Raw genomic sequence first — 22932 nt, forward strand, 5'->3', positions numbered from 1 at the left:
ACTAGTCCAAGCTGACCTAGGGTCTCTGACCTCTGTAAGTGCATTTGCCTAATGAGATCCATACAAATGACTATACACTCCCTCTGTGATAGCTGAGGCTCATCATATTGATTAGATTGTAACCCTGATGATTCAGATCAATGGCCGGCTCAGAGGGAAGGAGAAAGTCTTTCAAGCTATATATATAAAACTGGACATTGTCACAATTTGGAATTTTTTTCCCACCAAGGGTAAGAACCCCTTTCAAAAAAAAAGTTAATAAAAGCCATTTAATCACTCCAGGCTAAGTTTTTATAATTATGAGCCATCTATAACAGCAGGGTATAGCCGTGTCTGCTGCAGTCAGCCAGCAGACCTCATCCAGGTGGATGCTAAGGATGCAGGACTGACCAGTGCTACCTTGTATACAATCTGACTCCAACTGAGCTTTCCAGACTGTTCCGCCATCACTCTCTATATCCTAGCCAAGACAACCAACATATTCACCATTCACCCCATATAATGTTCTATCTCCCTCCCTTTAAACAAGGCATTTCCCATGTTTGAATGTTCTCCCTCTGCCCCTCCAAATCTTGGAATCCCCAAGTTGCTTCCAAACAGTTTTGATGCCACGAGAATATAACTGACAATTTTCACTCCTAAGACTTTGCTATCCATATCTAAGATAAACAGCATAATCAAAAAAATTTTAAACCAGAACACTGTAAATTCACTATTGAGGAGGCTGTCCAGAGATGTGGGGTACAGATAAAAAGGGAAACCTTGAACACAGTCTCATGGAATAAAGAAAAAATGACTAAACAATTAGAGGTTCCCTGATTGGGCAAATCTTGTGACTAACTAGGTGATGGTGTTTTTGCCTTGTCAAGTTCCCCATTTCTCAGGTTGCTCAAGACAGTGAAGGTTGTCCACACCCTATAAATTCCATGTCCTCAGTCAAAGCACCAGGTGCCCCTCCCTAGGAACATCTCCCAGGCCCTGGCCATCTCCCCAGTTATTTATTGGGTTTCCTGGAAGTTACTTTGTATGGATCAATGTACTCCCTGAGGTCAGAGATTTTTTCCATTTTTGCTTTTGAATTCTCAGCCCCTAGCATATAGGAGAGGGTGAGTAAGTGTCTGGCAAACTGAACTGAATTACAAGGAATGGTTCTAGAATCTGGGATGTTCAGAGAAGATCGGGTGGACAGGCATTAATCACAACAGTATTCCAATGTGAGAAGGGACCTCACATGGAAAAAGGACAGGATTAATTCTTTGGGGAAAAACACAAAATTAACAACAAAAGCAGTCGCATGTACAGAGGATCTAAAGATTGCAAAGCACTCCATAAATATTACAAATGTCATCTCACAACATGAAAGGTAGGTATCATTATCACCTTCATTTTATAGTTTAGGAAACTGAGGCAAACAGACATGATGTGGCCCATTATCACAGAGCTATTGTCCAAGGTCAGATCTGAACTCTCTAAAGTCCCACACCTCCCAGGAGAACACACAGCGGGCAGAAGAGGGTCAAGTCAATCTCAACTCTGGCCAGTAACTAGTCCTAGGAGCCTGAGCACTGTCACTTAACTTCAAGGGTTAGGCAATCATAAATTAAAGCTAGAAGCTCTAAAAACACTTAGACCTCATTAAGTCATCAGTCACTCAAAAAAGTATTTATTAAGCACCTACTGTGGGCCAGGAACTGAGCTAAGTACTGGAGAAACAAAGAAAGGCTAAGAAACAAAAAACAAACAAAAAAACCTCAGTCCCTGCCCTCAAGAGGCTTACAACTTGGGAAGCAACATGGAAAAGTCAAAGATAATCTGGAGAAAATCAAGAGGGGAAAAGACCTTTCATTTCAAGGATGACAATACTGAATCCTAGAGAGTTAAAATGACCTGTCCAAGGTCACACACAAAGTAAGTGTGGGAATCCTCTGGGTCTCAATTTCTAGAGGAATAAAAATGGACCATGAGATCCAGCATGGAATAGCAAAATGTATCCTGGAGTGGGAAAACCTGAACTCCAATCACATCTGACTTTGGGCAAGTCCCTTGACTTCATCCAGCCTGTTTCTTCATTGGTAAAATGAAGGGAACTAAAATACCACAGTCTAGCAAACGGGAGGCATTTAATAAACGTTTATTGATTAATTGGATGATATCTCTTCTAGCACTAGATTTTGAAGGCAGCACATTTGAGCCCAATATAAAGGGAAGCCTTCTAAGAATTAGAGCTGACCTGATGGCTAATGAATGTCCACAAGGACTCAGGGAGTTCCCTAATACCAGGCATAAGCATGTCCAGTCTAGCCGAGGCTGCTGGAAGACCTTGTTGGGGACACGGTCAGAGGGGTTCCTTCCCGAAGCCACTGGGCTGAAGGGTGTCCTGAAGGACCTCGAAGGTTCCTTCCCACTCAGCTCAACTCAACAAACATTTATTCAGCAACTATGCTTCTACCCAACAGTCTCCAAGGTCAAAAGACTATTGTACTGGCTCATTAGCAACCAGCGTCATGCACCGCTAATTTGGTCCAACCACAGTGAACTTTTCCAAGTTTATCTTACTCCTCAAGATGAGGTTTTGTGTGTGCACGAGTGTGTGAGTGTGTGTGTGTGTGTGTATTTGCATGTGTGTAAACTGATAGGATGCTTATTCAAAACATCCATTACAGTAAAGAATAAAAGAAAGACTGGCTCTTTATAGGGTGAACCATTTTTAATGTATGATGCAAAGAAGAATAAATGCTTGAGAGTATAATAGGGTGTGCATATTGTAAAACAGTTGGCTCTAAAGGGGATACAACTGAGTCAAGAAACTGAAGGTTTAAAAGGTTGTGTTATATAAGCTCTGAGTTTGCATAGGCATTAATCCCATTAAGACAGAAGTTCCCATAAAACAGAGATGAAAGTGTTGGCATATTCTGCCCCAAGGTCTTAATCTGGAGTGCATGAACTTGTCTTACATATATCTATAGACAATTGTACAAGTATAAACACACATACACACACACACACACACACACACACACACACACACATATATATATTTAAGGTATTTTTTATAATTGGCTTCCTTTGTAATCCTATATATTTTACTTAATGCATTTAAAACATCCTTCTATAAGGGATCAAACAGATTTCCCATGAGCCCAAACACATTAAGAACCCTTATTCTGAACCATGTTTAATATCCAATGAGAAGTTAAATAAGATTGATTCTTTAGCCTTTCAACCATTCCTGACCCATGAAGCCTTCCTTATTCTTGGGTAATCAGAAAAAGACAGATTTGGAATCTCAGATTTGGAAGTCATGTGGCCTTAGTCAAATCAATCTCTCACCACCTTAGCTTCTTAATCATTAGGAAAATGAAAAGAACTGCATTCAATGGCCTCTCCAGCCCCCTCCATTCTGAATCTGAAGCATCTTGGCTCAGCCTATACTGGCAGCAGAATTCCATCTTTGACACATTCAACAAACCAAGAGACCTCCAGGGATCTGCTGTCTCTCCCCAAGGCAGACCACTCCATGGACAGAGAATTCTGATCATGAGAAATCTAAACCTCAATTACTCTCCTTATTTCAAGTCTACATTGTGCTCCCTGTCATTCCTATCCAGTATTCCTAATTCAGTGGAGTTCAGTCTGAGAGTCAGAAGGCACTTCAGGGGCTGCTAGCCCAGTCTGATCACTCTGTGAAGGAGGATTCAGAGGTCCACATGACCCACTTATAGTCATCAGATGCTCTTTATACATCTTCTGAGACCAAGCCAAGTAAGCAAATTCTTATTCCATATGTTGTTGACCAATGGGGTCTGACTCTTTTTGACCCCATTTGGGCTTTTCTTAAAGATACTGGAGGGATTTGTCAATTTCTTCTCCAGCTCATTTTACAGATCAGGAAACTGAGGCAAATGGGGTGAAATGACTTGCTCAAGGTCACACATTTCAGTGTCTGAGACCAGACTTGAACTCGGGAAGATGAGTCTTCCTGACTCCAAGCCCAGTGGTTGCTCTATGCACGATGGCCCTACTTTGTTGTCCTTCAGATGCTTGAAGACTGCAATCTTCTCCCTCCTGAATGTTCCTTTTCTTTAAAAAAAAAAAACACTGTGGTCCAATGGAGAGTGTAGTAGACTAGAGAACAAAGGACCTTGGGCTGATTCTGGAATCTGCCTACTACTGGGGTAATCTTGGGCAAATCCCTGCATGTCTCTGGATTTTCTTTACCCAATCTGTAAAATGAGGGATTTAGGAGATAGACTGAGGTCCCTTCTTGTTCCCAATCCATGATCCTACCATCTTCTTCTTCAGGCTAAGCATCAGCAGGTCCTTCTTCTGGTTTTCCTAAGGCAGGGTTTGGAAGTTCTCTATGACCCCAATTTTCCTCTTTTGCACACTCTCCTAATGACATAAGGCACTCAGAAGTGAGCCCTCCTCCAGGTGGGAGTCTACAGGGCCCTGTTTCAACTGGTATAACCCAAGCCTACGGAAGCCTAGGGACTCTTCTCAGAAGGATGTTGGCCTTATCACCTCACCAGTCAAATGATGGGGTGGCACTGGAGGGTCTCTCCGATTTCTTCCAGCTCCAAATTCTACCACCTTCAATAACCTAGAGGATACCTTTCCATCGGGTATATTATCTGTCCCAACCCCCACACCCGTGGAAATTCTTCAAAGGGTTGTTTGGTTTTTGCCTTTGCATCTGAAATGATGCTGTATAATTGAATAACTGACTCGGATGTGCTAAACTGAATTATTTTGAAGGGCTATCTATTCAACTCATATTGAAATAATAAAAAACTAGCATTGATAAGATTGGCAAAGTGCTTCACATAAGTTAACTCTAATTCCCATAAGGCACTGAGGTAGGTGTTATTGCTATCCCTATTTTGCAGATGAGGAAACTTGAGTTTCAAAGCTTGCTCAGGAATGAGAGACATAGCAGAATTCATATGCAGGTTTTCTGAATTCCACTGTGCCATCCATATGTAAATAAAAGCTGCCTCCATCATTACACAGTCCCAAAGGAAGAGTTATGCAACCTCTGCTTGAGGACCTCCATTAAGGAAAGACCCCATTACCTTCCAGAGCAGCCCACTGCACACTCTACTAGTTAAGAAGCTTCTCCTCATCTTCCTCTGGGAACAACAGCCAAACTGAACTGCTCTCTCTTGTTCATTCGGAGACAGACACTCTTTGTTAGCCTTAAAGAGATCTCTCCCTACTAGTTCAAAAGTAGTTTGTCTATAACACTTCAGATCCAAGAAGATGTGTGGTTATATAAGTCTCTAAGAGGGGAATCAATCCTGAATTTTTCTCAGGCTTCATGAAGCAGTCATGCCTTGGGGCACTCCCCGAAGTCCCCTAAAGGTGTGGGGAACAGTCAGGGCTGGCCCACCTTCTGCTCCTTTGGAGCCTATCCACCAGAATCTCAATTTCATGGGTCTACCATGCGATGAGACCTCAGACACCATGAGAATCTTGGAAACTTGAGACCCTGTCAGGATATATCCCTGATATAAGTAGACACTTAATAAATACTGACTGTCTAAACTGTGGAGTATTATACTTATTAATAGTTTCTATATAACACTTAGGGATCATTTTTGTTTTGATCATTGATTTAATATAGTGTAATTCTGTGCATTCTATTGCATTCATATAAAAGCATCACTTTGAGAAAGGACCCAAGAGACAAAAGCATCCAGGACACCAAATGAACCAAGAAGATCTGACTCAATAGCCTCGAAGCTCCCCCTGATTCTGAAACTGGGATCTCATGAGCCGATCTCATCAAGGGCTCAATCTGCTCAGTGTATAGGCCCAAAGGGATAGAGCTAGGCAGGCTAAGTAATTGTGGGCTAGTCAAGAGGGCAAAGGGGTCACTACTGGTTCCATTTCAGATTAGTATTTCATTCCCATTTAGGAAAAGACTAAAATATGACTGGATTATCAACTCCTAAAAAAATAGGAGCAACCTAGCTAGAGTTGGGAAATCTGCATTCTCTAAAATCAGAACCCCAGTAATTCCATTAGTAAAATGCTTTTGTCTGAAGGTTTCTGGGAGTATTATTTGTATTGTAAACAGGCACATTGAACCTTTTATTCTCTTCCTACAGCTGCTCGAGAACACTGAGATTGCCCTCCTGCAAAACCAAGGGATGGGGTTTGCATGAGGGGGTTCCCTGGGCCAGTGATCAGACCAGCCCCCACAAGAACATTGAGGCAGCTCCCAGAAATGACGGGGCTGGGACCTCCTGGAACACACTACCAGAGGGTGAGAATGGCACACTGAGAAATAAAGTCCAAGCTCCAGGAAGCATGAGGAGGCTGGGTGTTGTCACTAAGGGATACCTTCTCCACCAACAAAAATCTTGACTCCTTAGCATCTTAAGAGGAGGGCTTTATAAGGAATGGGTGCCAAATAGCAAGAGACTGCCAATCTCCTAAAGATAACCTTGGCCAGCAGGCACACTGCCCACTGTGGGACCCCTGATTGTAGGTCATCTAAAGCTGGAAAGGACCAACTAGAACAAGAAGAAAGAAAAGGTCAAGAGAGGGAAAGAGACAGAGATAGTCAGAGACAAAGAGATTGACAGAGACATCAGAAGGTAAAAGAAACCAAAAACAGTTACAGAAAGCTAGAAAGACAGAAAGTGAGTGAGACAGAGGTAGAGGTGACACAAAAGAGAGTAGCAGAGTTAGAAAGGAGAGAGAGAGAGAGAGAGAGAGAGAGAGAGAGAGAGAGAGAGAGAGAGAGATGAGAGAAAAAAGAGGGAAGATAAGAGAGAGAAAATGGAGAGGGGAGAAGAGAGAAACAGACAGAAAGAGAGGGAAGAGGAAAGACTGGCAGACAAAACAAGACAGGCAGACAAAAGGAGAGGGAAGACCAGAGGTGGGAAGACAGAGAGATGGAGAGAGACAACAGACAGAAAAGGGGAAAGGGGGCTCTGAAAATAAAAAATTAGCAACAAGACAGTCATAAAGATAATTATACCCTTTGATCCAATAATTCCACTTTGGAAGAATATCTCCTTAAACATTCTTTTAAACAAAGAGGTTCTCTGTTCAAAGATGCTCAATGATGTAATTATGAAAAAAAGAAAAAAGAAAAAACCCATCTTTGGAAACTCCCTGTTTGCAACAAGGGGATGGTTAAATAACCTGCAGCCCATTAATATAATGGGCTACTCTGATGCCATTAAGACAACTCACTGGAGGAAGACCAGCTCATGAGGAAAGAGCTTTATGAAACGATGCCAAGTGAAAAACCCAAAGCAGGAGAATGGATGGTACATTAGGGCCACGGAAGAGGAAAAGGGAAGAAGAATGAAGAGACTCCCCAAGAATCCTCTTGCAGACTGAAAACGGTCATATTTCATCAACCATTGAAATTAATTCATTTACATGTAAATAATAACCAAGCAAATTGAGATGACTACAGTGATATTCAGTAAGACTTTATTAAAAGATTGAAAGCTTCTACCTAACCGAATTCAAATGGGCATTGGGGCCTTGACTCATTCCATCCCCCTTTTAGAGAAGGCAGAATCTTTACTGAATTTTGAGATCCTCAGGCCAAGTTCACTCGGCAGTGGTGAGTTCTGCCTACTACAGGGATCTGTGGAAAGCACAAGCTCACCAACCAAGCATTTTTACTCTGAGTCTTTCACATTTCAAAGGACTTTGAAATAACTGGTCGGCAATTATATTAGTACCATTCAAACTTGAATTTTCAAAAGGCAAGTGATAGAGAAAGCAGCCTGGTCAAGAGACTTCAGTTGCCATCATCTGTAAAACAGAATTGGAGCAGATGGCTTCTGGTCCCTTCTGGTCTAAGAAACAAGAGCTTATGGCCCACCATCACTTATTCCACTGGGACTATGTCAGTCCCATGTCTGAATTCAATCTGCTGCTATAAAGACAATGAGTCTCATGGAAATATTCCCATGGAGCAAAAAGTTAAAAGATGGACCCACAATTTCAGTGGAAGGGAGCACTCCCAGGTGTAGGAACTCCTGCTACTAATGCAGCTAGCCATCACCTCCTAACAACCTCAAATCTTGCTAAGTGTTAGATGGGGTTGTCCAACTCAAGAGTCAGGACTTGAGCTGGGTCTAGCTCATCTAGGCCTGCTCTCTACCTCTCAGAGAATCATTGTAACATATGTGAAATCCATCCTTGGGACCCTCAGTTCACTGTTGGAAAAAGGTAGAGATGTAAAGGACTTGAAGAAACCAGAAGCTAGCAGATGAATCAGGGATTCAGAGCCAGAAGCCAAGAGCAGATCAATGAGCTCAAATGTTAACAGTGTTCAGAGGTGGGCTGATTGCCTAATAGCCTGATTCTCCATTCCTATGGATTTCCCATCCAGGTCTCCTGGCCAGCAAAGCAGTCATAGTGGGAATGTCAGATCTCCCTCTAACTCTGTTCTACTGCTTCCCCCTCGGGTCAATGGTACTTCAAGCAAACTCTACCTCCATGGCCAATCTGCCCTCACCAAGTTGGTATCCTGTATTCTGGGGCTCCATTTCCATCCTTACTTCCCCAAGAAGAAAGGGCATCAAGAGAAGGGGAAGTCAATGCTAAGCAGTTTTATCAAGTCCATTTGTTTTTCCCATGCTTCCTCTTTTCTAAGAAAATGGTAAGACAATAGAAGCGGGAGCCCCAGAACCCCAAGAACAAAGCATTGGACTCAGTTTAGAAAATGATCTTCTAGCACACAAGCATAAATACCAAGAAACATGAGGTTGTTGATGGAACGTAGAAGGACCTCACACTGTGTGGCGGCCCTAGGGTGCTGTCTGGGTATCAGGATGGTAGGTCAAACACTAAGACAAGCTATTCAGGTTCATCACGGGCAAAGTTTGGCAATGAAATCTGTATGAATTTGCATCTGACCGCCCAGTACTCCTTCCAGTCAATCCACAAGCATTAATTAAGCACCTACTACATAACAGGCACAGGATAAGAATAGGAAATACAAGAAAATCATTCTAGGAATAGGGGTCAAAAAAGTGTTCTGTGATGCTGAGTAAGCCAATGTGGATATATTGTAGCGAGTGTGAAGATGAATAAAGCATAAAAAGGCTGAAAAAGCAGAAAGAGATGGAAACCAGATTTAAATTTGATTCCAGAGGGAGCAGGAGACATTGGGAGGCTAGTAGGAGGGGTAGTCTGTTCTTTAGGAAAATCACTTTGGCATTGGAGTGGAGATTTGAGGCTGGGAGTCCAATTAGAAAATTAATTAATATAGTTCAGGGAGAAGTGATGGGAAGGTAGGAGGGAGATGACCAGGAGAGGAGGCACGTGTGACAGATATCATGATGGTCAAAACAACATACTGGTCACGAACTGCGTTCTTGATTCAGTGACTGAGAATCAAGGCTGGGCACCAAAACGACTAAGGAAGATGAAAACAATCTCACTCACTCCTCCCTCAACCTCTAGGACATTTCCCTCTTCTGGGCCTCCACTTCTCCGCAGAACCATTAAATCATTAATTCAATCATTAATCACAGAAAAGCATGTTGGCTTCTTTGAGCTAAAGACACCAAAGTGGGCAGAAATCCATGGTTTTCCAGAAGGCAAGAGCCAAAGCATCAACCCCTACCTGGTTATCTCCATGGCCTTTCACGGCCTCCCCTTTAATGATGGATTTGGGTTTTCTTGACTTGAAGTTGCCCATGGTGTATCGCAATGCTCCATGGAACAAGGCCTGTTCTACATACTGTTGGCTTTCTTCTAGGAGGGCGATGTTGTCAGGGTAATTTTCTTTATTATTTTCATCTCTAAAATTGGAAACACAATTAGGAAAACAAATGAAGTAAAGCTAAACACAGTAGAAGGGATAGAGAATTACAGCTGTGTACTGATGATCAGAACAAGAATACCTCAATTTGTTGATGAATTCTTCCTTTTTTGTTTATTTTCATTTTAAGCCTGAACATATGATCTTCTGAGTCTGGGATATTCCCAGTAATGAATCTTCCTCCACCTCTACAGATGAGCAGATGATCTTTCATGCTGAGACATAATTGGAAGCTCTTAAGGTTTTACCTTAAGTAAAACACAATCACATAGCAGGCAGGTATCAGGCTGTCCATGAACCCAGGTCTTCCTGCCACCCAAAGATGCCTTCACTATCTCAAATGTCACCCTCAGCAAAGTCCTTTCACATTCATCATCTCATTTTAAAGTAGGAACAATGACACCCTAATAGCAACATGGGGGGCTGATGATCAACCTTGATGGACTTGTTCATTCCAACAGTGCAACAACCAGGGATAATTCTGGACTATCTGCAATGGAGAAGACCATCTGTATCCAGAGAAAGAATTGTGGAGTTTGGGGAGCGGCTAGGTGGCGCAGTGGATAGAGTGCCGCCCTGGAGTCAGGAGTACCTGAGTTCAAATCTGGTCTCAGACACTTAATAATGACCTAGCTGTGTGGCCTTGGGTAAGCCACTTAACCCCATTGCCTTGCAAAATCTTAAAAAAAAATTGTGGAGTTTGAACAAAGATCAAAGACTATTACCTTCAATTTAGAAAAAAAAACATTATCTTATTCTGTAACTTTGCTATCTCTTGTACTTTATTTTTCTTCCTTAAAGATATGATTTCTCTCTCATCACATTCAACTGAGATCAATGTATAATATGGAAATAATGTAAAGACTAACAGAATGCCTTCTGTGGGGGGTGGGGAGAGGGAAGCAAGAATAGGGGGAAAAGCTGTAAAACTCAAAAGAAATAAAATCTTTCTAAAAAAATAAAGTGGCAACAATGTTGTGAAATGAGCTAGAACTTGGCTAAGCAAAATCACTTCACTGATGAGAAAACTGAAATTCAGAACAGTAAGGTCACAGTAAATGGAAATATCAACTTATCTGGTCTACCTTCAGGGCTTCTAACTTGAGGTCCCCATCAGCTTGTCTTTGTAATACTTTAAACTATATTTCAATACTAATTGATAATACTTGTAACCCTATGTGTTTAAAGGAAAAGGGTCCTGTAGGTTCCATTCCACTGCCCAAGGGGGTCCTAAACACAAGAAAAGGGTAAGAATCCTGCTTTGGGCCATTCTGGCATTACCAAAGCGACCCCCTGATAATGTGTCAGATCTAGGATTTCACCCAAGATTCCTCTAATCCACATGACGAGCTCCTAGTTAATCTAACAGACTACCAGTTCTTTAGAAATCACAAGTGAAAGGAAAAAAATCAGTGTCCTTGAAAATGGGTAAGAATCTGAGGGGGAGGAAGGAAAAATAGCAATTAATGCCAGAAACTTTTTTTAAAAATTTATTTAAAGACTCCATTTCTAATGAGCTGGGAAAGCAAAATCACCTCTGAACTAAAAATATTGCCAATTTATTTCAGTTTTACTTAAAATCAGAGTAACTGATATGCTTCTATCCTTTCGCCTTTTATTGGGCAAAGGGGAGAAAAAAGTCACGGGTATGAATCAATTCTGGCCAAGTCTCATGAAAGCATTCCTTAAAAAAAAAGACCTCTTGAAAAAGAGGGAGAGGGAGAGGAAAGAAGCCCATCCCACTAAGTGCTCTGCAGATCTGGTCAGCATCCTTTGATAAGACCAGTCCTACAAAGTGTCAGGTCTTTGCTGTGTAACCCAGAGCCTGCTCCCAGGAAACTCCAAATATGTACAAACATGAACTCTCTCACCTTCACAACAGACAAGGCAAGAAGAGTCAGGTGGGAAAGACAGCGAGGATGTGTTCTTCTGCCTGTTTCCCTGCTGGGGAGTTTGGAGGCCCTCAGGCATCCCTGGTAAGGGTCAATCACTTTGCTCTTTTCTCATTTTGGCCCCCAACAAAAGCAAATGTAGTAGAGGAGAGGGGAGGCCAGACAGATGGTAGATCTGCAGTTCTCCTACAAACCTGCTATGCCATCCTCATCAGCTGACAGTGAGCTTGGCATAGTAATATGGATGAAGTAGCTCAATCCAAAGGATATGCAGGAGAAACCCAATGGATGCAGAGGGAGGAAACAGCCAGAAGGGAGACAGATGTCAGAGGGGCTCTAAATCTACCGAGGATCATGGGCCAAGCCAAGAAGCTCAAACTATGTCTACAACGAGGATCTGGGGGGGGTGGGAGGGGTTAACTTCTAGGAGAAGCTGCAACTTGGTCATTTTATGTTTATATCATGATGATTAAGTTGCTGTATCAAATCATGTTGTATTATGTTGCGATGTCGAAGGAGCAGGACATCATGGTTAGAGTACTGACTTCAGAATCAGGAATATGCACCCCCTGACTGTGGGATCTTGAAGAAGTCACTGAACTTCCAAGTGGTCTAGAAACCCTCTGAGTCTATCAGTGGCAGAGAAGGTCCTAGCCAGCACTAATGGAGGGCACACTCTCACCTGGGAATTTTCTATGCCTTTGAAGTCATAGGTCTAGTCTTTCCCCTTATATTATTATAATATTATCTTATGCTGCCACCCTGCATGATTGTATTACATTATACCATACTATTATGTGCTTGCTATATGGTATTCATTACATTCTATCAAATTACATAGCACTCTATGATGTTCCATATTACATTATATATATAGTTACAGAGGATATATTGTGTTATAAGACATCACATGATATATATTATATATAGCATATTGATAATGCTATATTGTATCATGTCATATCACATCATATTACATTTTATTTACCATTTCATTATTTCCTAGTGTTCTATATCAGGTTTCAGCTTGGTGTATCATTTCTGGATTCGTTTACTCTCCATCTTCTTATAAATAAACTCAAGAAAAAGTCAAAAGAAACAAGTTTTGACCACAGTCTGGCTTTTCCTCCCCACAAAAGGTACACAGACCATATTAAAGTCAGTGGACACTCAGCCCAACTTACTGGAATAAAGCATGACTAGCCCTGGGCAACTGGCAATTTGCAAGGATGACTTTGAGTGTCTAATTTTAGACCTTTCCATGATTCAGGCATGGCTTAGCAACAAGTCTTGGGCTTTCCATTATGATTTAATGATGATTTCAACTGACCACCAGGCATCAGAGCTATAACTGGGGTGGGGCAAAAAGGCCACTCTCCCAGGGCAACATATTAGAGAAAGGGCCATCAGTCATCCAACATTTAAAAAGTATTATGAGTCAGACTCCATGCTAGATCATGTTGATAAAACTGAGAATCGAGTTAAAAAATACATACACACATATGTAGTTATATTCAGAGGAGTGATGGATTCAATTCTCCTATCAGCTCATAAGAACCTACTATTAAATTTAAAATTTAAATTAAATTAAATTTGGGGGTAAACATTTATACTTTGTAAATTAGCAAATACTATGACTCATTGTAGTATGATTATGCATTAAACCCATATAAAAGGTTCCATTAGCTGGAGATTTTTCTTGTTAGTATATAAAGGTCCTTTTCCCCTTACTTCTTTGGAAAACTGGATGGTTTGCTATGCTAAGTTCTACTTGATAGTGGGTACAGTTGGGATACCCAGGACCTGTAAATCAACCTTCACCCTCAACTGCAACTGAACTTGCCCTAGTGGGGCATTGCCTGGTCATACTGGTCAATGCCATTTCCAAGACCTAAATTTATGAACCAAACATGAGTTGATGACTCTAGGATGCAGAATTAACTTTTGTCCTTGAAGTCTTGAATGGGAGCACTGAAAGGGGCGGGGGGGAAGAAGACCCCAGTCATTCCCTGGATTGAAGACCTAAGAGGCCTCAACATCTCTCCATCCATACCTGAGAGTGGCCCGATCAGGCTGGTCTTCATGAACAGGCACAGCGTCTTCGTCACACCTGAATGATGAAGACAAAATTACATCATTAAGCCTCCTGAGTCTTAGATACTATTCTCTCCAACTTAAAGTTCAAGCCTTAAGCTTTCTTTTCTCCCCCAAGTAGATCACCTCCCATGCCCTCCCCCCACCATCCTCCTCTCTATTCTAGTCAATGACAAGAATTCATATCTTCAGCAAATATGATGGGAAAAGCATGAGATTTGGGTTCAAATTCCAGCTCTGTCACCTGCTACCTGTGGGACTGTGAGTACTCAGCTTCAGTTTCCTCATCTGAAAAAGAGGAAGCAGCTGATTCTAGAAAGTAATTTGAAACTATTCCCCAAAAGTTAGCAAAATGTCCAGACACTCAGATATAATAATCATCATTACTGTCATTTTATTATATTAGTTATAATTATTACAAATGTATTATACTTATATAGAACATATACATTATACAATATAACCATCTAATCACAAGATATATAATTATGTTGAGTGTGATATATAACCATTAAATTAGCTGTAATCACATAGTTTATAATTTTACAGTAACTATAACATTTAATTAACATATGCCATATTATCACTAACATTTATGAAGAGTTTATTACATACCAATCACCATGCCAAGTGTTTTACAAATAACATCTCATTTGATCCTCACAACCATCCTAGGAGGGAGGTGCTATTGGTATTCCCATTTTACAGATGAGGAAATGAAAGCAAACAGAGGCTAAGAGTCTTGCTCAGGGTCACACATCTAGTAAGAACCTAAGGTCAGATTTAAATTCAGATCCTGACTCTAGGCCCGGCCCCACCTTGCTGCTATTAGAACTGTTGTATCCCCGAATAAATCAAAGAGGAAAAGGATCTATCTGTACAAAAATATTTATAGCAGTTCTTTTCATGGCAGTGAGCCATAGAAAAGCAAGGGTGTGGGCATCCTCCTATTGGGAGATGGCTAAACAAAACTGTGGCAGAGGAGTATCATGGGATATTATTGTGTTGGAAGAAATGGCAAAATGGGCAATTTCAGAGGAAACTAGGAAGATGTCTGTGAATCAAACAGGACCAGCAGAACAATTTCTACAATAAAAACAGCATCACACAGAACAACAACTTTGCTTTGGAATTGTGATCAATGTGGGTCCAGGAGAATGATTTCTGCACACGCAGTTGCCCTCCTGACCGAGATGTGATGAACTAACAATGCAGAAAGAAAATAACATTTTCAGGCAAGGCTAATGTGATTCTATTCTGCTGGATTATGTATTGAAGGCTTTATTTTTCCAGTTTTTTTCCTCTTAATTTGCATGCACGTGTATGTTTGTAAGGAAGAGATTAATTTTTAAATGCTTATTAATTAAAGATAATAATAATAATAAAACCCAGTGACCTAGGATAGATGGCTTCTATCATCCTTTCCTGCTCTATGATCCCATTGACCTTGCAGACTCACAAAGCAGCCTCCTCACAACAACCTAGGAAGTAAGGAATGAAAGTTTACAGAGGACACTGAGCTTCAAAAAACTTTAGTGACTTGCCCACTGTTACAGGGTTAGTAGGAGCAGAGATGGGATTCAAACCTATGCCTTCTGGTCCCAAATACCATGGGCCTTGCTACAAAAACCTCGAGCAGGAAAAGGTTCAGAAGCCTATTAGGACAGGCCCCTGAGATTGCTGAGAAAGCTCACAGACCTCAAGAGGGGGAAATCATTTGCTTATAATAGGTCAAGTAGATTCGGGTAGTTCAGGTAAGAGGTGGCATCTGAACCCAGCTCCCTTGACTCCAATTCCAATCCTCTTTCTACAATTTCCTATAGCCCACCAGAGTCTAGTCTATAAGACCTGCTAGTTTCAAATCATCCCTGGCTTCTCAACTACTCTACCAGCTAGCTGAGTGGCCTTGGACAAATCTCTCTGACCTTCGGTTTCCTCATCTGTAAAGTGATAGGCTTGGGCTGAGATATTCCTAAGGCTATCCCCAGCTGGCTAGCCTATCAGCCTGGGATTCTTACCTCCTCTTAACCCCCCTCTCCACACTCTAGCAAAATTAAATAGCCCAGTGTCCCAAGAACCCAACCAATACTTTCCCAATTATTTATGTCCGGACCATTAGCAACACCACAATTTCCCCAGGCACCAACAAAACCTGAAAGTCATCTCTCTTTCAACCCCTCAATCAATATTGAGTGAAAAAAAACTATAATATTGAAAGTCCCATCACAATGACTCGCTTGTGCCCTTCCCCCTTTCCAGTCTCAATTTCATATTTAAGTGATGTCTCTGTATTTCTGAACAAACAGAAATGGCCACTATATTTAGGCAAGTTACTGGCTAATAACACTACTGTTTCCACTATTAAACTAGCAATTAGCTTTCTAAGGCATGCCCTCTCATTCTACCAGAACATCACAATTAGTAGAGTATTCGTGTTTTGAAGCATTAATAGAAGAGATTTCTGCTAAGAAAGCACAGCAGAGACATCAATGAGGCTCTCAGAACTAGCATTATGGTTTTAGAAATGGGACAAATTTAAGTTTGATATTAAGGAAAGATTTCAGAAGAATGAAAGAGATCCCAAGTGAAAGTCTCCAAGCAGAGACCATCTCATTGGGAAAGCTGTAGAGGGCATGTTCAGATACAGGTTGGACTGGGAGCTGGGGGTGGGGGTGGGGATCACTTCCAGTTTAGTGATTCCAGGATGGTCAATGTTGAAGCTGAACAATGACTATTGTTCAGATTTTGGCATCAACTTCCCCCACCCACCTCGATTTGAGTTTTATTATTCTTCTCCCTCCTGGGACATTCGGTTCTAGTTGAAAACTGCAGCAGAGCCTTCAAAGTAACCCTTGGCCTTTGAAGTTGGGGGTGGGATGTCAGTGGTGGGTCTGGTGTGAGGCCTGAAGTTGGGAGGGTCCTCTTACAGTCAGGTCAGGAGAACTGTGATTCCTCCAGTTGAGTGGAGGGCCATGCCTGTCTTCTGTACTGGTAAATGTGGGGGTGGAAGTAGGGTATAAGGTTACTGGATCAATTGAGCTCTGGATATTAAGTTGAAGAATGGCTAAAGCCATTTGGGTGTCTCAGCCAAGTTGGGCCCCAGTGAGGTCAAAGGAGAGGTGACCAGCTACAGAAGAATCTCTGCAGGCTTAGTGATGACTGGGAGCCAGGGAAATGATCATCCAGACAAACACAGATGGGTACAACAGTATCATTCTGAGAACCTTCAAGTCTAATAATGAGAAAGCCAGGGCAATGAAGATGCCTAAGAACTGTGATAAGAAGATAACATAAATTAGTTGACAGGGCTTTCCCTAAGTTGTCAAAGAGTATATGACTGTGTTTATCTTCCCCTTTGGGGTGCCCTCTTCCTCCACCAGGATGGACCCCTGGTGCTGTGATCTGATCTCTCCCATTCCTTTCTTAGACATCTTCTTTCTTTACCCTCTTTTAAACGCAAGACCAGGGCTATCCAAGCTTCTTTTGGACAACTGGCTATTCAAACATGAAGGAAATTAGCTGATTAAGTCAGATGAATTGAAGAAATCAGCTGAATGAGGATCGAGAGGAAAAGGCCTCCCTCCACTAAGAAGAACATCTCTGGATGAATTGACAGTAAGGCAATGATTCTCGGAGGTCCTACAAAGAGACGAGGGCTTCAAGCTCAGCCACCCAGGTATAGGATCTCTTAGGAGATCCACCCCAGCTGTCCTCAGAAAGGCTCATCGGCAGGCTCACTGCTGGCGAGGGTTGCACTTGGTACAGATGAAGGGAGTGTGCCTCCCTACGGATGCTCTATCCATTAAAGCACCAGGTAAAGATAAGGTTTCGATAGGATCCTACCTCTACCTTTTGCTGCCCAGGTGACTATGGGTAAGTCATTTCTACTCTCTGGGGTTCAGATCCCTCATCTATAAAATGAGGATATTAACAGCATCTCCCTTCCAGGGTTGATGTAACACTATAAATGTGAGCTATTAAAAAGAGGTAACCCAGACACTGATGAATATTAAAAGTGAGCAAAAGCCATGCCAAGTTGTCTCTAGTATCATCATTATTATTATCACTATTATTATTATAATAATAATTATTATTATTATCATTATTATTCCTAGAGAGAATGCAAAGCACCTCAATTTAGGGAATTTCCAATATAGAAACACCCTCCAATAAAACTGGTTGCAACTAATTGATGATTGATGTTCTGTCCTCATTCTCGAAAAAAAGATCATGACATCAGGGAGGTGATGCCAGAACATGCAAGCGAAGCGGATTTAAGGGAGGGGTGCTGTACAAAGTCACCAGCCTCACTTTCCCTTTCACAGCCAGTTGGGTCCAGTGGCCAGATAAGGATCAGGGTGACTGGAAATGCAACTCATCTGAAAATTAGCTCAGAAAGCTATCTAAAGAAATGACAGGCGGGCTTGCTACTTGGTAGAGTGAAGATTGGAACCTGGGTCTTGCGGCATTCCAAAGCTGGCTTTCTAGCAGTCATGTTTGTCATCCCCTCTGTATTAAAATCAAACATTTGATATTTTATTCAATGACAAGATGTTATTCCAATTGGCACTTGCATTTGAAATGTAATCATAGTTACATTTTTTTCAGTTAGCAACAGAGTTTTGGTAATCAGCTCTCCCTGGGCTGGGCACAAGAAGCTCTTTTTGTTGTCAATTATGTGTGTATATTATATATATATATATATATATATATATATATATATATATATATATATATATACGTGCATATATCTACATATCTATGAAAGTATTTACCCAAGTATGACTGGTAGAATAAGAGACCTGGTCTTAGGGCCAGGACCACCCAGGTTCACCTGCTGCCCAGGTGACCCCCCCCCCCCCCGACAAATCTGTTAAGCTCCACAGTCTGTGATGCCTCTCTACTCTAAAACTTCAGGATGTAGAGAAAAGTGCTGATCAATATTCCCCATGTCAATGAAATCCTAAGTCCAGACTTGGGATCTCACCAGAGGGAAAAATTTGCCAGTGCAAATTGCCTCCCTGGGGCACAGTCTATAATCTCGTTTGTGAGAGGCCTCAAAGACACCTTATTTGTGAGAGGTTATTAAAACAATAAGAATAGTTTATATTTACAAGATTGGCAAAGTGCATGTTATCTCAAACCCTGGGGAGGCAGATGCTGGGTTTTTTTTTAGATTTTTTTACAAGACAGTTCCCAAGGTCACAAAGCTAGATAATTGTTATGTGCAGATGCTGTTTTAACCTCCATTTTACAGATGAAGAAGTGGAGGCAGAGAGAGGAAATGACTCGCCCAGGGTCACACACCTAGTAGGTGTCGTTGCCAGTTCTCCATGACTACAGCTTGGGCACAGCCGCTTGAGCAATGCCCTCATGGGCTGTTTTTATTGTGTGTTTTTTTTTCACTTTGAAGGATGTTGCCAATGAATAATGATCCTGGCCCAGAATTACAAACAGGAAGGAGCCAGGGATGATATCTGGTAAATTTCACAGAGATTCCAAATTTTTCCCTGCCACCAAAGCCCATTTCTTTAACACCAAGAGAGGTTCCTAGGGATCTTCTCTGGCTAGAGAAGGGTTCCACCATCTCTGAAAAATCCTCTGGATCCTGAAAAGCACAAGGTGGACAAATACAGGAATTCTATCCAGCACAATTAGTAACACTAAGTCCGAACCTGTGATCAAACCAATCCTGCATCACAGAGCTGGCACCCAAACTCAGATTGTGTCCAGTATTCTCCATGTCCTGCTAGGTTGCCTCTACTCCTAAAAATGGAAACCAAAGGAGAGGGGCACAAAAAACACTCTCCAGGGTCACGGTGGAGCAGGTGAGCCGGTTGTGGGGTGAAAATGTGAGACTCCTGAATGGTCTTCATAATAAAGCCAGGGGAAGGCATCCATATATCATCTCCACACACAGGTCTGGTTCCTATGTAAAATGTACAACCTTGCACGTTTAAGTATGTTTTATATAAGACATGCATGATCCTATATTCTTATATTTTGTATGTAATACATAATTTTGGATTTTATATATACTTTCAACATATAAAATGTATATTTTAAAGTATTTAGGTGTCTGTACTTATATAAATATATAATTTCATTTATACATACATGTATACTATACATGATAATGTTGTGCTTATGTATTTGTATGAATGTATTTAATTGGAATTAAATGCATTGAATTATAAGTTATTTGTATTTTTGTTTTTATGTAAATATATGTATAAGCTTAATTTTAGAAAGATTAGAAAATAATTAGAAATTACATCATTCAATAAGTCTATAATGTATCTTTCTAAAATATATAATTTTATATACTTATGTGTGCATGTGCATTTATAAAAATATATTACTGTATCTGTCTATCCATATATACATTTTAGATGCAAAATGTAGACTATTGGGTTATGTATGTAGACACATTTATATGGGAAACCTATAATCTTATATAATTCTATGCACATATACACTTTAGATACAAGATATATAATGTTGGGGGACGGGAGCCCTAGTCTGGAGGACCCAGGTTCAAATCTGGTCTCAGGCGGTTCATCATTCCTCAGCTGTGTGGCCTGGGCCAAGCCACTTAACTCATGGCCTTGTAATAAAAATAGAATCTAGAGTTCTGTATTCGTGTGAGTTATAGGTGAGATCTAAAGTTCCCTCCGTTACCACGCATGGGTACATCTGAGGTGTGAACTCACTTTATCAGTCCACGTATGGATGCATTTATAGCTCTAGCAACGTGTCCCTGGCCAGGCACAGAGCTGGCCGCCCCGCACAACTGTGCTCACATACAGAGCCGGCCGCCCCGCACACCTGTGCTCACATACAGAGCCGGCTGCCCCGCACACCTGTGCTCGCATATAGAGCCGGCGCCCCGCACAACTGTGCTCACATACAGAGCCGGCGCCCCGCACAACTGTGCTCACATACAGAGCCGGCGCCCCGCACAACTGTGTTCACATACAGAGCCGGCGCCCCGCACAACTGTGCTCACATACAGAGCCGGCCGCCCTGCAAACGTGTGCGTGTACACAGAGCCGGCCGCCCCGCACACCTGTGCTCGCATACAGAGCCGGCGCCCCGCACACCTGCGCGCACATACAAGTCGGGGGGCCGGCTCCGTGTCCGGACACGCGCGCTCCCCTCGGGCCGCATCCCCGCGCGGCCCCGCCGCCCCGGAGGCCCGGGCAGCCCCGCGGCGCAGGTCCAGCTGGGCTCCCGCCAGGCGGGAAGGGCGCCCCTCCCCAGCCCGCCCCTCCCCGGCCCCCCCCCCCGCGTCCAGCGTCTCCGAGAGCCGAGAGACCCCCGCCCCCCCAGAAGCCCGGAGCCGCCCCCCGCATCGGTCCTGGGCGCCGGGACGAGCCCCCGAGCGCCGGGGGCCGCCGCGATCCCGCACGCAGAGCCCGGGGTGCCGGGACCCGGGATGCCGGGGCCCGGGGCCCGGGGGGCGCGGGGGCCGGGGTGCCAGGGCGCGGGGCCCGGGGGGCGCGGGGGCCCGGGGGGCGCGGGGGCCGGGGCCCGGGGGGCGCGGCGCTGCGGGGCCCGGGGCGCGGGCACTTACCCGCCGAAGGGCTGCTGCGGCCGGAGGCAGAAGCAGGACAACATGGGCCGCGGCGCCCCGGCCCCCGCGCCTCCCCCGCCGCAGCCCCGCCCCGCCGCGCCGCGTGACGGGCCCGGGGGCGGGGCCTGGGCTGGGGGCGGAGCCTCCCGGACCCCGCCCCGCGCCTGTCCGGCCCCTCCCGGGGCGCGTGCCGGCGACGGGCGGGGCGGGGGGCGTGCCACGTGGGCGATGCCCACCTGGGGGCGCCGAGGCCCCCCGCGCCCGCGCAAGGCCGCCACGCGCCAGGGGCGCCCCTCCTCGGAGCGGGGCCTGGGGGCGCACAGCCCGCACCCCGCCGGGGGCCGGGGCCCCAGAGCCGGGGGGGCTCGGCCGCACGCAGGGAGCCCCGGCGCACCCCGACGGCGGAGCCCCAGGGCCCGGGCCCGGGCGGCCAGGCGCTCCCAGCGCGTCCTCACGAACGTTCTGGCGCCTTCAGTTCGCGGCTGCGCGTTGCTTTCCGGGACTCCCGGCCCTAAGGACAAGAATACAGAAGAAAGACAAAAGCGGGGCCTCGCTGGGAGCCTGGGGCCCCCGGACCCCCGCGGAGCAGCAGGGCCCCCGGCCGCCCCTCGGGCACCGACCAGCGCCGAGCTCGGCCCGCTGCCGCGGGGCTGCCAGTGCGGGCCCTCCCCGGCATCTCCAGCCGGAGCCGCTTGTGCCATGGCCCCGCCTGTGATAGTTGGGCACCATGCCATTGGGCCCCGCCTGTGATAGTTGGGCACCATGCCGTGGCCCCTGCCTGTGATAGTTGGGCACCATGCCGTGGCCCCTGCCTGTGATAGTTGGGCACCATGCCGTGGCCCCTGCCTGTGATAGTTGGGCACCATGCCGTGGCCCCTGCCTGTGATAGTTGGGCACCATGCCGTGGCCCCTGCCTGTGATAGTTGGGCACCATGCCGTTGGGCCCCGCCTGTGATAGTTGGGCACCATGCCGTTGGGCCCCGCCTGTGATAGTGGGGCACCATGCCGTTGGGCCCCACCTGTGATAGTTGGGCACCATGCCGTTGGGCCCCGCCTCTGATAGTTGGGCACCATGCCGTTGGGCCCCGCCTGTGATAGTTGGGCACCATGCCGTGGCCCCTGCCTGTGATAGTTGGGCACCATGCCGTTGGGCCCCGCCTGTGATAGTGGGGCACCATGCCGTTGGGCCCCACCTGTGATAGTTGGGCACCATGCCGTTGGGCCCCGCCTCTGATAGTTGGGCACCATGCCGTTGGGCACCCGCCCCACAGTTTACTCAGCCTGCCCCGAAGCCCGCGGCCCAACGTTGACCTGGCTACAGTCCGGCGCCCGTGAGCCTGCGGCCCTGGACAACTCACTCCACCCTGTTTGCCGCAGATTGCTCATCTACAAAAAAGCTGCAGAAGGAACCGCCGACGGATCCATATCTCTGTCGAGAAAACCCCAGAGCGGGTCACGGAGAGTCAGACGCCGCTAAATAACAAATCAAATGATGCCTGCTTTATTTTCAGGCCTATGCTAAGATCCAAAGGGCTCCTATAAATATTTCAGTCTGATGAGACACTGTG

The 22932-nt window shown here is 44.5% G+C and overlaps 1 protein-coding gene across 4 annotated transcripts in view; it reads right to left on the reverse strand.

Moving 5' to 3' along the window:
- Nucleotides 1-21437, reverse strand: part of FAM13C (family with sequence similarity 13 member C) — an 86745-nt gene extending 65308 nt beyond the window's left edge. For all 4 annotated transcript variants that reach the window (XM_074232286.1, XM_074232288.1, XM_074232287.1 and 1 more), the window contains exons 1-3: nucleotides 21365-21437; nucleotides 13748-13804; nucleotides 9605-9782 (exon numbers count right to left, since the gene is read on the reverse strand). In XM_074232286.1, coding sequence (XP_074088387.1) covers nucleotides 9605-9782; nucleotides 13748-13804; nucleotides 21365-21408 — 279 coding nt within the window. In that variant the 5' untranslated portion in view covers nucleotides 21409-21437. The remainder of the gene's footprint in view (nucleotides 1-9604; nucleotides 9783-13747; nucleotides 13805-21364) is intronic.
- Between the last annotated feature and the right edge of the window lie 1495 nt (nucleotides 21438-22932).

The sequence above is a fragment of the Macrotis lagotis genome, chromosome 4, assembly GCF_037893015.1.
Source record: "Macrotis lagotis isolate mMagLag1 chromosome 4, bilby.v1.9.chrom.fasta, whole genome shotgun sequence".
In the NCBI taxonomy this organism is placed as follows: Eukaryota; Metazoa; Chordata; class Mammalia; order Peramelemorphia; family Peramelidae; genus Macrotis; species Macrotis lagotis.